Here is a 17,581-nt window from a genome sequence, read left to right as displayed (position 1 = left end):
TCCTTCACATCAGCGCCCCCTGTTGCCTACTCCTGTATACTACATTTCTGATACTTAATTAAAAAAAGGAAATATATTTATATTTATTTATATATACATATATATATATATATGCAGCCTTTATTAATTTGAGTAGATTTTTTTTTATTAAAATCTATACAGCCATGGGTAAATCAATGCAGGAATGTATCATCTCTCAACAACTTATAAATGACCAAGCGCTTTGGAGTAGTGGATCGTTTTTATCAACATACATCATTTCAAATTTCAGAAAAGCGATTGTAACTGTGATTACGGGTAATACTAATGAAACTAATCTTATATATTCATGTAAACAGACTAGTGTTCATTGGTTTGTACCTTTGACGTGCTTCGACCAACAAACTAATGAACACTAGTCTGTTTGCATGAACATATAAGATTAGTTTCATTAGTATTACCCGTAATCACAGTTACAGTAACGTTTAAGATATTCTATCAAGTTAGACTAGATGAACCTTTTCCGTACTAATGAAACTGTCATGAAACAGGTACCGAGTCCAATCCCAGCCGAGAGAGAGAGAGAGAGAGAGGAGAGGGTCAGATCAGCACACTGGGTCAGCGGGTTTCCTGTTGGTTTGCTTCTGTTCCAGACCTGGAGGAGCTGGAGGCGTTGCTGCTCCGGGGTCTACCCAGGCTATGCTGCCGGGTGTCAGAGTGGCCCTTGCTGCTAGCCGAGGCCCCTGACCACCCTGACACTACTGGGCCCTGGGCCCCGCAGCACTGCCTGCTCGTCATCCTCACGCTAGCCATGGAGCACGGGGACAGGTGAGGCACCTCGTGTCCTGATGGTCACGTGTCATGACACCTGGCAGCGTGATGCTTACAGAGGTAGCGCATAGCTTGATGCTAACAAAAGGTATGATATCTGATAGCATTACGCTTCATAGCTACCTGATAGAATAATGCTAACACAGGGACCTGAGAGCATGATACCTGGTAGCATGATGCTAACCCAGGTACCACTATACTTGATAGCATGATGCTAACAAAAGGTACCTGATGTTACATAGATGAAAAATTAACTAAAGCGTGTGTGTGTGTGTGTGTGTGTGTGTGTGTGTGTGTGTGTGTGTGTGTGTGTGTGTGTGTGTGTGTGTGTGTGTGTGTGTGTGTGTGTGTGTGTGTGTGTGTGTGTGTGTGTGTGTGTGTGTGTGTGTGTGTGTCCAGGCTCCTCCCAGATCCCTCTGTGTTCTCAGGTGTGTTGTCCCTACTGCGGTCCATCCAGGAGCGGGGAGACCGCCCCATGCCCCACCCCCTGCTCAGATGTGCCCTTTACCTGCTGGCCGCTACTCACAACAACAGCCCCCCCCTGGACCAGGTAGCAAAAGCTCATACACACACACAGATACATATAAATACACACAAGCACGCATGCACACACACACACACACAGATACATATAAAGACACACACACGCACGCATGCACACACACACACACACACAGATACATATAAACACACACAAGCACGCACGCGCACACACACACTCAACACCTCCCCCCACACTGTTTTTCTAATGAACACAGCGATGTCTACTATTAAAGGGCCACTACTTTACCTGTTTGTCCGTTACAAATCCCTAATCATCCCTTTAGTGACATCACAGGTGGGAGAGCCCACCCAGATGTTTGCTGGACCTACCATTCTAGCCAGTGGGCCGTACCAACTGGTATAATGATCTACCCATCATACATCTGGGTGGACACTCCCACTAGTTGTGTCCCAGTTGCTTGTCGGGTGTGTGACCCGCAACTATCACATTCTTTGCGGAGAACTCGGTTGGGGGAAACCTTCTTCTTGTTTATGCATTACATCTGCCCATTCAGCACTCACAAACTCCCGATCGTCCATCTTCTGCTTTCCTTCTAAATACATCTCCCCGCTAATGTTTCTCTGGGCCGTTAAAGTGCTTAGGGTAGGCTTTGAGGCCTTTGAAGCCCTTTGAGACTGTCACTGTGATGAAGGACCATACTAATAAAGTTACCTCCACCAGGCGCTGCTGGGCGTGGTGATCAAAGCCCTGCCGTCGTGTGACAGCCTCCCCGCCGTCTACACCCACCACCCCCCCCTCCTCCACTTCATCTACCGCTACCCAGAGCTGGCCCAGAGGCTGGGCAGGGGAGTCCTGGAGTTGTGGCTGAGCCCCCAGACCACACCACCCAGACCACTATCCCAGACCACAGACCCACTGGCTCAGACCCCAGAGCCACCACTCACAGGGGTGAGAATGGCTCTATTTATTACATATATATTTATCTCAGTGGCGGCCGGTGGTTTTTAAAGTGAGGGAGGAAGGACTGCTTGCTTGGTTGCCATTGGCCTGCTTGCACTGTTAGTGGCGTATGGTGGCATAAGTATGTGAGACTCAAGTTGTTTCAGGGTGTTTTGGGGAACTACAAAATAGCAGGGAGGGATAATTATGTGAATTGATGCAAATCCACCAGTGGCAGCATGGTACTTAAAAATCTGGGCCTAGAATTGGGCCTATTTTTGCCCTAAATGACTGAAGCTATTGGTTTTAATTTGCCTATGTTTATTTTCAGCTACAATTGTTTTAAGAAACATGAACAAAACAAAAGTGATGCCATTTAAAATGCATCATGCTCTGAATCATTCACTAACATCCTTTCCACAATATCAAACAGAATGGTCAGAGTAACAAACAATTAAAAGAACAACAAGAACATTATTTCACCACTATTTGCATGGGCTGTAAGCCCATAACATTGTTTGAGGCAAATGTGGATGTAAATGGATGTTTCAGAATGTTGGTCATGGTGTTAAGACAATTAAGATTGAGGGATGGCAGCCCGGCTGCGGGCTACGGAAACGCCAATATAACCGAACAGAGCCGCGCTGTACCGCAACGAACAGTAGCGCACCGCTCGGTGGAAACGAGGGATACAACTGAGCGGGTTCGTTGGTCCTCGTAGCGTAGACTTGAGGGGATAACCCCTCCCTCCAGGCCGCTCCACAGCCAGGGCTCCTGCTTATTGGTTCATAGCGCAGCCATGCGCTATGAACTTCCTCCCTGAAGTATTTGTCAATAGGTGATAGGGGGTGCTAATGTCCTTCTAACGAGGGAAACGAACATTACATATACAAAGGCATTAAAGTAGGCATATTTAAGGCCATTAATTCATTAGTAGTCTGGGCAATCTAAATTTTTTTATTCTCAACAATGTTAAGGAGGATCTTCCTCCCTCTCCTCACTGGAGAAGCCTTCACTGATTTATATATATGCAATACATATATATATACAGTATATATATATAATATATATATATTAATCTATAATATATATTAGTGTACATAATATATATAATTCTATATATTTATTTTATATATATTATATAAAATATAAATATACTGTATATTTATATATGTTTTTTGCAGATGCCTTGGTATGGAAGAGATGTGATTTGAATTGGTCCATTGTTACTGGTACTGTCCTGTATACTGGTATCTGATGCCACTGTTATCTGGTGGTATCAGGGGCAGGTGGAGGAGGGCCCAGGGGAGGAGGTGATGGAGGTGATGGAGCAGCAGCCAGACATGGAGACCAGAGAGCTTCAGTCTCTGATGACAGACCGCCCAGCCGCAGTGCTCTCCCTGCTGGTACCGTCCGAATACCTGTCTGACTGACTCTCCACCTGCCTGTCTCTCCTCAGCATCCTAATGCTCCATATCTGTCTGACTGACTCTCCACCTGCCCGTCTCTCCTCAGCATCCTAATGCTCCATACCTGTCTGACTGACTCCCCCTGTCTATCTCTCATCACCATCCTAATGGTCCATATCTGTCTGACTGACTCCACCTGTCTATCGGTCTCTCCCCCTGTTGGCCTGTCTCTCTGTCTGTCTGCGTCTCTGTCTCCGTCTCCCCCTCCGTCCATCCTTCCATCCGTCCGTGGTCAGGACATGGTGTGTACCGGCGCGGTGCTCCTGGCAGAGCGTGCGGTGGGGGTGCTGGAGGTACTGTTGAGCGACAGGGGGCTCTGTGGGGAGGCTCTGAGTGGCCTGCTGAGGCCAGCCCTGCTGCAAGCGCTGCAGAGGGCCAGCATGGAGGACCAACACAGGACCACCACCACCTGTGAGATTCACCCTAGAGACAACACTCCTCCTGCCTACAGCAAACATTTCTCAGTGGCCACTGGCCCACTGCACTCATGAGCAGGCGCTCTCTCTCTCTCTCTCTCTCTCTCTCTCTCTCTCTCTCTCTCTCTCTCTCTCTCTCTCTCTCTCTCTTTCTCTCTCTCTCTCTCTCTCTCTCTCTTTCTCTTTCTCTCTCTCTCTCTCTCTCTCTCTCTCTCTCTCTCTCTCTCTCTCTCTCTCTCTCTCTCTTTCTCTCTGTGTAGCGGTAGTCTCTCTCCCCCTGGTGCTGCGGCTGCTGTGTGTGGTGCAGGACGCCGCCTCCTTCTCAGACGGCGATGTGGACGGCCTCCAGTTCAAACTGCTCTACCGTGGTGAGATCACAGTTCACCGGTAGGCCCATGCGGACACAGAGCTGAACCTTAACTTTGGGTAAAGCTTGTAAATGCGTGTGTGTGTGTCTTTGTGTTAGTGAGTAACCTTGTAGGGAGGGTGAAGACCACCAGCTCAGACAGTCTGCTGCCTGCCCTCAACTACCTCTACTGTAACCTTTCACTCTGTCCCACACACCTTGCTGACAGAGGTGAGGCATACAGTCTGCCTGTCCATCCGCCTGTCTCCCTGCCTGTCAGTCTTGCTATCTGTCTGTCTTCTGAGGGTGTTGTTAGCATGTGTTCATCCTCCCAGCTGTGTCCATGCTGCTCTCCAACACGGGGCTGATAGAGCAGATCCAGACCGTCATCTCCTCCTCCTCCTCCTCCTCCTTGTCCACATCCCCCTGCTCGGCTCTGGTGTGCTGCTCTCGCCTGCTCCTGTCATCCCTTGTAACCTTGCAACACCTTCACTCATCCCAGGTACACTCTCACCTTGTTGTTAAGCAACCCCTCGACTCACCTCGTTACCTACCAACGTCTCCACTAACCTTGTTACCTGGATAACACCTCCAGTCACCTTGTTATGTAGAAACTCCCTCCCCCCACCTTGTTACCTAGCAACACCTTCACTCACCTTGTAACCTAGCAACCCCTCTGCTCACCTGGTTACCTAGCAACTCCCTTTACAAACCTTGTTACCTAGCAACACCTTCACTCACCTTGATACCATCAATACCATCCCTCACCTTGTTACCTATTAGTAACCCCCCCACTCACCTTGTTACCTAGCAACACCATCACTCACAGTGTTACATAGCAACCCCTCGTCTCACTTTGGTACCTAGCAACCCCACCAGTAGCCTTGTTACCAAGGAACCCTTCCATTCACATTGTTACCCGGCAACACCATTACTCAACTTGCTACATAATAATAATAATAATAATAATACATTTTATTTATACCGCACTAAGAAACACAAAAAACCCCTCCACTCACTTTGTTACCTAGCAACACCATCATCTCTCTCTCTCTCTCCCTCTCCCTCTCCCTCTCCCTCTCCCTCTCCCTCTCCCTCTCTCCCTCTCCCTCTCTCTAACTCTGTGTAATTGAAGGTTCATAAGAGGATCATCTGGAGGTTGGAAAGCCCAATCCAGCAGCTGGTCTTTCAGAAAAGAAACACAGACACACTTCTTCTAGGTAACACAATGAATGCAATATAATGCAAACATACTATGTACACAGTACTGTGTTTAATGGTCTACAGACTAAAGTGCAAAGCGGTTCATCTGGAAGGTGCATCTTCCCCTCTCTCCTCTTGCATCTCCATCCTCTCCTCTCTCCTCTCTCCTCTCTCTCCTCTCCTCTCTCCTCCCTCCTCTCTCCTCCCTCTCCTCTCTCCATCCTCTCCTCCCTCTCTTCTCTCCTCCGTCTCCTCCCTCTCCTCTCTCCATCCTCTCATCTCTCCTCCCTCTCCTCTCTCTCTCCTCCCTCTCCTCTCTCCTCCCTCTCCTCTCTTCTCCCTCTCCTCTCTCCTCCCTCTCTCTCTCCATCCTCTCCTCTCTTCTCCCTCTCCTCTCTCACCTCTCTCCTCCCTCTCCTCACTCTCCTCTCTCCTCTCTCCTCCCTCTCTCTCCATCCTCTCCTCTCTCCTCCCTCTCTCTCCATCCTCTCCTCTCTCCTCCCTCTCCTCTCTCCTCCCTCTCCTCTCTCTTCCCTCTCCTCTCTCCTCTCTCCTCCCTCTCCTCTCTCCTCCCTCTCCTCTCTCTCCTCCCTCTCCTCTCTCCTCCCTCTCCTCTCTCTTCCCTCTCCTCTCTCCTCTCTCCTCCCTCTCCTCTCTCCTCTCTCCTCCCTCTCCTCTCTCCTCCCTCTCCTCTCTCCTCCCTCTCCTCTCTCCTCTCTCTTCCCTCTCCTCTCTCCTCCCTCTCTCTCCTCCCTCTCCTCCCTCTCCTCTCTCCTCTCTCCTCCCTCTCCTCTCTCCTCCCTCTCCTCTCTCCTCCCTCTCCTCTCTCCTCCCTCTCCTCTCTCCTCTCTCCTCCCTCGCCTCTCTCCTCCCTCTCCTCTCTCCTCTCTCCTCCCTCTCCTCTCTCCTCTCTCCTCCCTCTCCTCTCTCCTCCCTCTCCTCTCTCCTCTCTCCTCCCTCGCCTCTCTCCTCCCTCTCCTCTCTCCTCTCTCCTCCCTCTCCTCTCTCCTCCCTCTCCTCTCTTCCCTCTCCTCTCTCCTCTCTCTCCTCCCTCTCCTCTCTCCTCCCTCTCCTCTCTCCTCCCTCTCCTCTTTCCAGCCAGTTCTCTCAGGCTCCTCCAGTCCCTCCTAGAAGTGGACCTGAGGTCTCCCCTGGTATGTGTGACCACAGGCACCTGGCTGACCGGCCCCCGGCCCCTAGAGGCCTCAGACAGCTGCCTGTACCCACTGGGGGCCCGCGGAGCACGCAGCCTGGCCACTGCCCTATACGGACTTGTGCTTCAGGTTGGCTTTCCTACTGGGTGAAGAGGCTCAATCAAGAACCCATCTCAAGATTCTGTTGGCTCTGTCATATTCTAATTTAAAGGCCTTTATTGACATGGGAGACATTTACGTTTCCAATGCCAAGGCACAGAATATTTACTTGACTAAGACTATTTTAGCACAGGAAAGTTATCAATGTCTCTCTCTCCTTCTCCCTGGTCCTGTTAGTTGTCTACATCTTTCTCTCTCTCTGTTATAATTGATTGTCGATCTCTCTCTTTCTCTCTCTGGTCCTATTGATTCCCTCTCTCTGGTCCTATTTGGTTGTCTATGTCTCTCTACCAGAAGCAGGATGTGTTGCTGAGAGCTTCTGTCAACTGTCTCCGTGCACTGCTGGACTTCCTGCAGAGACGCAGTCCCACTACTGGTGTGTGTATGTGTGTGTAGGTGTGTGCGTGTGTTTAACTGAGGTGGATTCAGAATATTTTACCCAGTGTGTCTGTTCTCTCTCTCTCTCTCTCTCTCTCTCTCTCTCTCTCTGTGTCTGTTCTCTCTCTCTCTCCGTCTGTTCTCTCTCTCTCTCTCTCTCTCTCTCTCTCTCTCTCTCTCTCTCTCTCTCTCTCTCTCTCTCTCTCTCTCTCTCTCTCTCTCTCTCTCTCTCTCTCTCTCTCTCTCTCTCTCTCTCTCTCTCTCTCTCTCTCTCTCTCTCAGCCCAGTATGTGGTGCAGCAGCCATGGAACCGTCTGCTTGTCTATTCGCTGCTCAGCTCAGGAGAGAGAGTCCTGCTGCACCCTGCCTCACTCACCCTTCTCAGCCTGGTCTGACCCCACTTCCTGTGTGTGCGTGTGTGTGTGTGTGTCTGTGTTTGTATAGGTGTGTGTGTGTGTGTGTTTGAATTAGTCGAATCCAACCCAGGAAAGACAGACAATCTGGAGTTGATTTGGGCTTCAGTGTACAAATAATGTGCTTTAACATCTGGCACCTGTGTGTGTGTGTGTGTGTGTGTGTGTGTGTGTGTGTGTGTGTGTGTGTGTGTGTGTGTGTGTGTGTGTGTGTGTGTGTGTGTGTGTGTGTGTGTGTGTGTGTGTGTTAAGCTGCTTCAGCAAGGGGGCGGGGCCATAATGGGCGGGGCTGAGGTTGGACAGGTGATGAAGGTTCTGGAGGGACAGAGCGTCATGGAGCTTGGACAGGAGGCAGAACACACCCTACACCTCCTGCTCATACAGGTACACACACACATTGACAGTACACATACCGGTACATACACACAAAGAATATATATATATAAAAAAAAAAATGTTTTGCAACAGAATCCTGTGTGTGTGTGTGTGTGTGTGCTTTTGGTGTCTTGAAGCTTCAGAACTCTGTGGGATTGTCCCTGACGGAGGAACTCAGAGAGAGGGTGAGAACGATGAGCATGTCCCTGGCCGAAAGGGGCCCCCCCACCCCCAAAGGTCCATCTGCCAGCATACTGTATCCTTTTAAGTTTAAATGTAATATTTAATATGCACCGTAGCTACACCGCGGGTCTCTACGTCACCGTAGCTACACCGCGGTTCTCTACGTCACCGTAGCTACACCGCGGGTCTCTACGTCACCGTAGATACACCGTGGGTCTCTACGTCACCGTAGCTACAGCCCAGGGCCCCTCTCCTACACCTCAGGCCAGCGGACGGATCAGCTAGTCTGTAATAAATGAAGGGGGAAACCTAGCAGGAAAGATGTCATCCGGTTCATTACTGACTAGCTGAGGAGGTTGGCCCATATGTTCATTGGTTCGTCATCATCATCACTTTTCTGAATCCGAGACACAGAACCTTAAACGCCAGCTCCGGCGTAGAGACCCTACAGCAGATAATCTGACACAGATGTATAATACTAAGGCTTCCCTGCCTACTGAGCATGAACTCTGCTCTGTACTAGAGACACATGGACAGATACCCACTGGAGTGGTTGTACTTGACGAATGATAGATCATTCTGCTTGTTACCTCCTTTTTCCTCCTCCTCCTCCTACTCTTTATCTGCCACTTCCATCCAAATACTCACCACATGCCCTCTCTCCTTCGCTCTCTATCATAACTCATTTTTGATTGACTGCTCTACTGTCAACTTCTCTCCCTTGCTCTCTTCTCTATAAATGATTTTTGACTGACTGCTTCTCGCTCACTCTGGTTAGTCTTTGATCCTTGATGTCAGTCGGGTGGGAGACGTGTCCATCTGCCTATCTGACTTCAACATGACAACCGTCTCCGTTCAGAGGTCGAAGAACTCGTGATTTATTTGATGTTTGTCTGTTAACTCAAGTCAGCCAAACAAATACTTGTTGTATGTTGATATATATTTCTTTATTTAAATAAAAATGTTGACATTTGTTTAACAATTATTATTATAGTAAATATAATTGGCCATGAATATTGTGAATCAAGTTTCCCAAACGATTAGTAATGTTACAATAATTAAATCGAAGAGTCATCTAAATGTAATCATCTCAATCTCAACTGGGGAAATATTTACGTGCGCACCGCCGCCTCTGTGTTTGTATGTGTGTTGCTCTAAAGTGACCGTGTGGAAACAGCGTCCCTCTGATCGCTTGTCATTGGTCCACGGCACGGCAACTCAGCCTCTGTTATCGTGGCGCTGACAGTGTAAGGAGTCGAGAGACGAATGCAAATTAATGTCTCCACCGCAGCGTGTGCGCTTGAGGATTGTACACATCTGATCGGCGGCATATCGATGCATTTTGAGACGTGCTGTTGAGTTGGACTTGGAGCAATATCCGAGTTATTATCTCCGGGTCTGGTTTGGCGCTGCTGCTTCTCACCACACGGTGAGTGATCTGTAGTGTCCACATCCCATTGGCCGCTGAGGGGAGCTGACCAGCGGCTAGTGTGTCCAGCTCCAGCTGGATGAAAGATGCGTGGACGGCTTCAATCGATTTGCCGATCGAACGTCTTTCTAATATTTGATTGGGGCAACGAATTTAATTTCGAGATATTTGGCCGCCGTTGAATAAGCTACATTGCTAACTAAACATAACAATCGATTCGATTTCGAATCGATTTAAAATATGAAGAATCCAAGATAGATCGGTATAGCAGCAGTACATGTATTACAATCCGGTGTGATGTGTAATCCACCTGCTTCGTTGCCTGGCGAGTAGACACATAAATGAGGGTCAATGAGCGGACAATCGATTGGCCCAATCTATGATTGAAGGTTCACCAGGCGCCGGCGGTAATTAGATATGGGCCCTCATGATCATCCTCTACATGACGCATGTCCGCGCTGCTGCTGCAGCATGATGGAGATGGGTGATGGGTTAGAATTAGGGGTTGTCCTATAATGTGGGCGTGTTGAGACGAACTCTGATTAGGGCTCTACCAATCATATTGATTTTACATTGACGACGGTGACTGACCGTCTATGAACTACACAGCAGCAGTAAGATGTGATCTCTATCCGAGGTAAAGAGCTACCCCTCCAACAAGTTAATCATTGCTTCAGGACGCCATGTAAAGACTTAAACTGAATTTGGGCCAATTTAAAAATAACATCTGTCTGCTAAATGCACCACTTGCAAGTGTGTGTGTGTGTGTGTGTGTGTGTGTGTGTGTGTGTGTGTGTGTGTGTGTGTGTGTGTGTGTGTGTGTGTGTGTGTGTGTGTGTGTGTGTTTAATGGTGCGTTTTAAACTAGTAAATCATTCAGAGGCTCCATGATGGCCAGATCAACATCAGGTACATCTTCATTAAATGCCCATAGACCGTTGGAGAGATTCAGTAGGCCTACACACCGACAGGCTAGGGATGAAGTCTCAGAAAGAACCTCCTTCTCCATCTGTTGGAGATTATGAATCTGCACTTACAGCAGGATTAAGTGTGAAGGTTTGAAGCATAAATCTTCTTAAATTTGGATTAAATTCGGCACCTGTTTGGTTTTTCACTTTCATAGTGAAAACCAAAAACTTTGTTTAAATCTGTGCTAATAGGGGGAAGAAGATACCAGAGTACCTGGAAATCCTAACCATCTACATCAGAGGACCCTTTCTCTGTCCATCACCATGTCTACAAGAATTTAAGCCACTTTCTCACTACTTGGAGGATAATGCAGCCTTTTATGGCCGTGAGCTGGGAAGATGGCCAGGAGATTTCAGATTTCTGCTGACTCTGCAGCCGAAGCATCACAAGTGTTTTTTAGAACATTTTATATTATTTGGTAAAGTTTTTATTGGCCATAGTTACTGTGATGCGCCGTGTTTTTTTTTAAGATCCTGCCTCCAGTAGCCTCCACTCTACCTCCCTTTCAGCTGTCGGAGGTCCCACCTCCAGCACCCTCAACCTTTCCATGAAGCACGAGGCCTTCTCAATGGTTAATAAACCGTTGTACAATATATAAAGCTTGATTATGAGGATTCTGTATCGGTGAGAACAGGCTCAGCAGTGATGATAGAGGGGTTCTAAAAACAAACCCACACACGCGCCGACTCTATAAGCTCTTAATGAATATGTTAGGATGTGCTTGATTAACCACAGGTGAGACATTCAGCCACAGCAGAAAGTATATAGGACAGTATAGTAATAATGAATCATAACAAAGAAATTAATAATAAAATGGTGTGTGCGATTGTTTACACTGAAGGAAACAACATTGATCTCAACACAGCCCTGTTCAACTCTGTCATTCTCTAGTGTCTCCCCCTGCTGGCCATGTGGAGCGTATGCACAGTGCTGCTAGCGGTGGCTCTGGGTCGGGCCTTCGGCTCCGACCCCTCCAGGAGCACACCACACAAACATGACAACAACCTGGAGATCTGTATCCACCGAGATATGTTGATGTGTGCTACGGTGTGGGTCTTCATTGTGGTTTCTGTATGTGCTGCAGTATGGGTCTTTGTGAGTTTGTGTCTGTATACATGCAACACAGTGTGTATTCCTGTGTGAGGGTGCTTTTTTGTGTGTGTGTGTGTGTGTGTGTTTGTATGTGTCTCCTACAGTGTGTGTAAATATGTGTGTGTATGTATCCTACTGTGTGTGTATGTCTTATTGTCTTTTCTTGTGTGTGTGTGTGTCTATGTGCTACAATGTGTGTTTTTTCCTCAGTGTGTGTGTCTATGCGTGTGCTACGATGTGTGTTTTTTCCTGAGTGTGTGTGTCCAGACAAGCGTCTGTTTGAGACCAAGAGGAAGGAGCAGCTGAACGCCCTGAAGAACCTGGTGGAGCTCAGCGACGTCAACCAGCAATACAAGATCATCGACATCATGCTCAAAGGACTCTTCAAGGTGTGTGTGTGTGTGCGTGTATTTATGTATAATATTCATTCTACTGCACTGAAATACTCTCTCTCTCTCACACACACACACACACACACACACACACACACACACACACACACACACACACACACACACACACACACACACACACACACACACACACACACACACACCGAACACACTCTATTAATGTATGTCTCGTGGTTAAGGTCCTGGAGGACTCCAAGGCGGTGCTGGTAGCGGCTAACATGCAGCCTGAAGACCCCTTCCCCCTGGACGACAAGATCAAAGAAGGTTAATCTCCCTCTTCATCAACCTCTCCTCTCCTCTTCCTTCCACTTCTGCCGTTTCCCCGTGACCTCTTCTCCCTCACTCCTCCTCATCCTCTCCCTCACTCCTCCTCCTCCCCTTAACACCTCCACCCCGTTCCTCCTCCTTTCCACTCCAGCACCCCCCCCTCTCCTCTCCCCCACTCTTTATTCCTCCCACGCCTCTCTCGTCCTACCCCCCCCCCCCACACTTTTCCTCCCCTCCCCTCCCCTCCCCTCCTCTCCTCTCCCCTCTTTCCTCTATGGAGTTGGAGTTAGATGTGCATGTAAAGTGTAATGTCTCTGACCCCCAGCCTACTCCCACGTCGTGGAGAACACGGCGTTCTTCGGGGACGTAGCGCTGCGTTTCCCCCGGATCGTCCACCACTACTACGACCGCAACGCCGACTGGAGCGGCCTGCTGCGCTGGGGCCTGCGCTTCTGCAACCACACGGGGGTGTTCACCGGAGGCACCCACCAGCACGTCCTCACCCTGGTGCTCAGTGTTCAGTTACTGTGATGTTGTCATCCTGGTGCTCAGTGTTCAGTTACTGTGGTGCTCACTCTCTCTCTTTCTCTCACTCTCTCTCTCTCTCCCAAGATGTCTCAGGAGCTCGGTATAACAGAGAAAACGCCAGACTTCACTAATCCGTACCGTACCGAGAGAGACAACGTGAGAGAGAGACACACACACACACACACACACACACACACACACACACACACACACACACACACACACACACACACACACACACACACACACACACACACACACACACACACACACACAGTTAATTTCCTGTCTCCCCCACCAGGTTCTTCACACAGCGGAGGCCTTCCAGAGGCTCCTGAGAGAGGAGGAGAAGAGGAGGAGGAAGGAGGAGAAGAGGAAAGAGATGAGGAAGGGTCCCCGCATCTCCCGCTCCGAGCTCTAGAGCAATGTAGAGGGGAGAGGGAGGAAGTGAGGAGGAGAAGGAGCTCTTCACCTGAAGGAGGGGGAAGAGGAGGAGGATCAAACATGGAGACACTTGAGATCATAAAGAATATTTCTTGTGAACTAAAACGACAGAGGAGAGATTAAGAATTTGTTTGTGATTAACAACCGGGTTTCTTAAAGAGGAGACAGGGGAATATTTTTTTTGGATCATTCATTTACACGGTAGGTTCAAAAACATTGCATTGTGGGACTTTCGGTCTACAACCGTGTTATGTTCACATGGAGCTGCCTCCCTAGGGAATTTATTACTTATCAAAGCTTGTTTTGGTACGAGGGTGATGACTCTGTTGGAGGGAATTGATTGATGTTACTTTCGTTTTATTTAGGGTCCCAAGCAATGCAAGGATTCCTATTTTATGAAAAGTGTTCAGTTCTATAACTGAAATAATTTGTTGATGTGGTATAAACTAAAGTGAAAACTCCATCAAACTCCTGTTCAAGCATTACAATTAATATTTTGGTTCACACAATTTGATATATCATTTGATGTTTTACAGGAAATCATTTTTTATTGTACAAAGTATATTAAAATGAGACCCTTGTTGGAATTTCTAAATTGTATTACGACTGTTATATAAATATATGTATATTCAGAAAAAGATTGCTGCAAAGTCAACTAACTAAGCCTACAACTATCATTTTGTTATCCGATTTCATGGAATAAAATAACAGATTGGACGTATTGCTTTTCATATTCTTCTTTTACCAACAGAGGTCGCAGATTGACCGAACATCTCAAGTTCAATGCTTATACTTTTGAAGAGCTTTCTGCCTCGACAGCTAAAACCTAAAGGCGAACCAACTTAAACCAAATGAGGTTTTTATGTTCTTATTTCCTCAGACAGAGATGTTTAATTAAACATGCAGTCAGGTAAGATTATGTATTTTAAGTAAAAAAAACAACATTTTTTAAAAATGCGTTTATTAGCTTGCTAACGCTAAGGGAAGCCATTGTTGTCAATTTGAAAGAGTCGACTATACGCTAACATTGTCAGCTCAACATCTAAATGCTATGTCAATGTTATGTCGGTTTAGAGAAAGTATATTATATACAGTAGTACGAGTATATTGTATCAGTAGTGTATGATATCTAGCAGTGGTAGACTACATTGTTTCAATAGTATAATATAGTACAGTTATAGTCAGCTAACATTACGACTGATACAATCCAGTAGTAGTATTTTGTCAAGTCAAGTCTTTATTATTGCCAAACGACGCAAGTCGTGTCGAATTCATTTAGGTGATTTGGCTCACACTGGACAGTAGGCCTGCACTACCACACAGAACAAGGGAGACAACAAGTCCGACTGGACATGCACAAAAGACATCACATTAAAACTAGACACATACGTTGTAGCATTGTATAATTAGTATTACTATATTGTGTCAGTGGTAGTAGTACATTGCATCACTAGTAGTATATTGTATCCAGTTCTAGTATATTACATTCAGTAGTAGTAGTGGTATATTGCAGTAGTAGTTCATTTTTTATAATAGTATATTGTATCAGTTGTAGTATATTGTATCACTAGTAGTAGATTGTAGCAGTAATAGTATATTGTAGCAGTAATAGTTTATGGTATTATTAGTAGTATATGTTTTTAATTAGTATATATTTGATCAGTATTGTTGCAGTATTAGTATATCAGTAGTAGAAGTATATTATATTTGAAGTAATGATGTTGTATCACTTGTAGTAGTACATTGTGTCAGTAGTAGTATATTGTGTCATTATTGTATCAGTAGTAGTAGTAAATTGTATCAGTAGAAGTATATTGTATGCAGTAGTAGTATATTACATTCAGTAGTAGTGGTATATTGTATAATGCCCCTTTAATGGACAGCTTGTGTAATGTTCCACCCACAGGAGCAGAGGGGCCGTGGCCAACAGACATGGGGGAGAATGATCCAGAAGAAGAGCTGAGACTGATCCTGATTGGAAAGACGGGATCTGGGAAGAGCTCCTCAGGGAACACCATCCTGGGCCGGAGTCACTTCCTGTCCAGGTGTAGCGCCGGCTCTGTTACCAAGGTCTGCCAGCTGGGGACCTCTGACTACCCTCTGGAGGTGGAGGCGGGGAGGAGGAGCAGGAGGAAGAGGGTGGTGGTGGTGGACATGCCAGGTTTTGGAGACACACACCTGACCCAGGAGCAGATCATCACAGAGATCAGTCGATGCGTGGCCCTGACGGCCCCCGGCCCCCACGCCTTCCTCTTGGTGGTCCAGGTGGGACGCTTCACAGAGGAGGAGAACATGGCCGTCACTATGATGGCTGCTGTATTTGGAGAAGCGGCGGTCTGCAACCACACGGTGGTGCTGTTCACCAGGGGAGATGACCTGGAGGAGCCGATGGAGCAGTACCTGGCCAGCGCACCTGTGAGCCTCAAGGCTTTAATTGACAGGTGTGGAGGCAGGTACCACCTTCTCAACAACCGGGCGCCCAGCGATGTGCAGCAAGTTCACGAGCTACTAGGAAAGGTTGAGCAGGTTGTGGAGGACAACGGTGGAGGGTGTTACACCAACGCCATGTACCGGGAGGCAGAGATAGCAATCAGAGAGGAGCAGGAAAGGATAATGAGGGGGCGGGGCCAAGCAGAGGGCGAGGAAGAGGAAATGAAGATGTCTGAATGGAGGAGGCGTGTCCTAGAGCGGGTTGGGGGGGCTGATGACGGGGACGAGGTGTTTTGGACACAGACCGAGACGGCGGAGAGAAGAGGAGGTGCTCTCAGCTTCCTCAGGGAAAGAGGAGAGCGATGGAGAGATGGGTGGAGACGTAGAAGGAGGGGCGGTGGCCGGCCGAGGCCACGTGCTCCCTCTGCCCCCGGTAGGGGGTGGCGAAGCCAGGTGCCCCTTTCTCCCAGCGTGCTGCGGAGAGTGAAGGTGGTGGTGGCGGCGGTGGTCACTGGCCTGGTGGTAGGGGCTCTGTGTGGTGCGGCTGTCCCACTAGCAGCAGCAGCAGGGGCAGCCGTGGTGGGGAACGCAGCAGGTTTGGGTGTAGCTCATCTGGCTGGGGCGACGGTAGGGTGGGTGGAGGCTATCGGCGCTGTTGTAGCAACAGCCTCGGGACAGACGGCCGCGGGGGCCGCTATCGGAGGGCTTGTGGGGGGCTCCGTGGCCGCTGCGGCTGGGCTAGAAGCTGCCAGTCCTGGGGAAGGAGTTCAGTTAGCCCTGGGCCAGGTGGGCCTCCTGGGGGTATCAGCTGTGGGGGTGGCTGCAGGGGTGGGGGGCGTCCTGGGAGCTGGGGCCGCCCTAGGGGCCACAGCCCTGCCTGGAGCCCATGCTGCCGCTGCAGGGGCCGTAGTTAGAGCCGGGACCAGCGGGGCGGTGTGTGCTGCTTCAGGCCCCAGCTTGGTGTCTGCCTCCTGGGGAGGAGCGGGGGCCCGCGTCCTGGCTGCAGTAGCAGAGGTGGGCCAGGCGGCGGTGGGACTGGTGCTGGCTGGAGGTCTTGTGGTAAAGGTGTTCAAAGAAAAGGTCTGTAGCGGCGAAGGGACCAGGGAAGCTAGCTACACAGAGCGCAGGACGTATGAAATCCAATGGAACAAATAAGAGAGGCTCCCCTTGGGTTCAGCCTTTGATCCGGATCACAGAAAGCAACTCTGTCTCGCTGTTGTGTGTGTATCCCACATGAAGAGTCTCCCGCATCATACCATAGGCTTATCAGTTTTCATTTATCATATCATGTAGTAATCTCCAACATCATATAGTTTTTGTTCATTTTAAGAAACAAAAACAAATATTGAAGAAATTATATAATCATACATAAGAATAAAGATTATTGGAAAATAATGTCTCATTGTTAATAGTCAGAAGGACACGCCCACAAACAAACAATTTCAGTGCGTGAGTTTTGACACGTAGGTTTAAAAACAAATCTGCGCATGTCGATGACATTCATACTGAAAGTGAAACTTACTGAAAGTGAAACTTAATTGTCTGGCCTAGTGAAACTAGCTCGTGTCCATAGATGTCCTATGTTGTTTAGATTCCTTCTTAAACTGTTCCAACCTGATGTGTGTGGTTGTGCAGTAGAATACGCTAACTGCTGTCTCAA

The 17,581-nt window shown here is 48.2% G+C and overlaps 3 protein-coding genes across 3 annotated transcripts in view; all 3 read left to right on the top strand.

Moving 5' to 3' along the window:
* The window catches only part of mei1 (meiotic double-stranded break formation protein 1), a 22,434-nt gene extending 13,045 nt beyond the window's left edge, over positions 1-9,389 (top strand). The window contains exons 18-32 of the mRNA XM_030347681.1: positions 633-807; positions 1,210-1,360; positions 2,036-2,263; positions 3,538-3,660; positions 3,960-4,134; positions 4,400-4,507; positions 4,606-4,716; positions 4,821-4,987; positions 5,621-5,705; positions 6,787-6,971; positions 7,296-7,377; positions 7,662-7,768; positions 8,045-8,176; positions 8,305-8,423; positions 9,149-9,389. Of these exons, the coding sequence (XP_030203541.1) occupies positions 633-807; positions 1,210-1,360; positions 2,036-2,263; positions 3,538-3,660; positions 3,960-4,134; positions 4,400-4,507; positions 4,606-4,716; positions 4,821-4,987; positions 5,621-5,705; positions 6,787-6,971; positions 7,296-7,377; positions 7,662-7,768; positions 8,045-8,176; positions 8,305-8,423; positions 9,149-9,227 (2,027 nt within the window). The 3' untranslated portion in view covers positions 9,228-9,389. The remainder of the gene's footprint in view (positions 1-632; positions 808-1,209; positions 1,361-2,035; positions 2,264-3,537; positions 3,661-3,959; positions 4,135-4,399; positions 4,508-4,605; positions 4,717-4,820; positions 4,988-5,620; positions 5,706-6,786; positions 6,972-7,295; positions 7,378-7,661; positions 7,769-8,044; positions 8,177-8,304; positions 8,424-9,148) is intronic.
* Positions 9,390-9,531: 142 nt separating this feature from the next.
* ccdc134 (coiled-coil domain containing 134) lies at positions 9,532-14,212 on the top strand. The gene is made up of 8 exons (XM_030347691.1): positions 9,532-9,779; positions 11,639-11,762; positions 12,107-12,228; positions 12,432-12,516; positions 12,845-13,026; positions 13,132-13,203; positions 13,349-13,650; positions 13,702-14,212. Exons 2-7 carry the CDS (start codon positions 11,657-11,659, stop codon positions 13,466-13,468), a joined length of 687 nt encoding a protein of 228 aa, XP_030203551.1. The 5' UTR covers positions 9,532-9,779; positions 11,639-11,656; the 3' UTR covers positions 13,469-13,650; positions 13,702-14,212.
* Positions 14,213-15,373: 1,161 nt separating this feature from the next.
* The window catches only part of LOC115532855 (uncharacterized), a 28,188-nt gene continuing 25,980 nt past the window's right edge, over positions 15,374-17,581 (top strand). The window contains exon 1 of the mRNA XM_030342840.1: positions 15,374-17,074. Coding sequence (XP_030198700.1) covers positions 15,424-17,074 — 1,651 coding nt within the window. The 5' untranslated portion in view covers positions 15,374-15,423. The remainder of the gene's footprint in view (positions 17,075-17,581) is intronic.

This window comes from Gadus morhua, chromosome 2, assembly GCF_902167405.1.
Source record: "Gadus morhua chromosome 2, gadMor3.0, whole genome shotgun sequence".
NCBI lineage: Eukaryota > Metazoa > Chordata > Actinopteri > Gadiformes > Gadidae > Gadus > Gadus morhua.
This window is presented reverse-complemented; position numbering and strand designations above follow the sequence as displayed.

Coding starts and splice junctions, on each gene's coding strand:
- ccdc134 (XM_030347691.1), top strand. CDS start 11,657: ATGTGGAGCGTATGCACAGTGCTGCTAGCGGTGGCTCTGGGTCGGGCC. Junction 12,229..12,431: donor TGCTCAAAGGACTCTTCAAG/GTGTGTGTGTGT, acceptor CTCGTGGTTAAG/GTCCTGGAGGACTCCAAGGC. Junction 13,204..13,348: donor ACCGTACCGAGAGAGACAAC/GTGAGAGAGAGA, acceptor CTCCCCCACCAG/GTTCTTCACACAGCGGAGGC.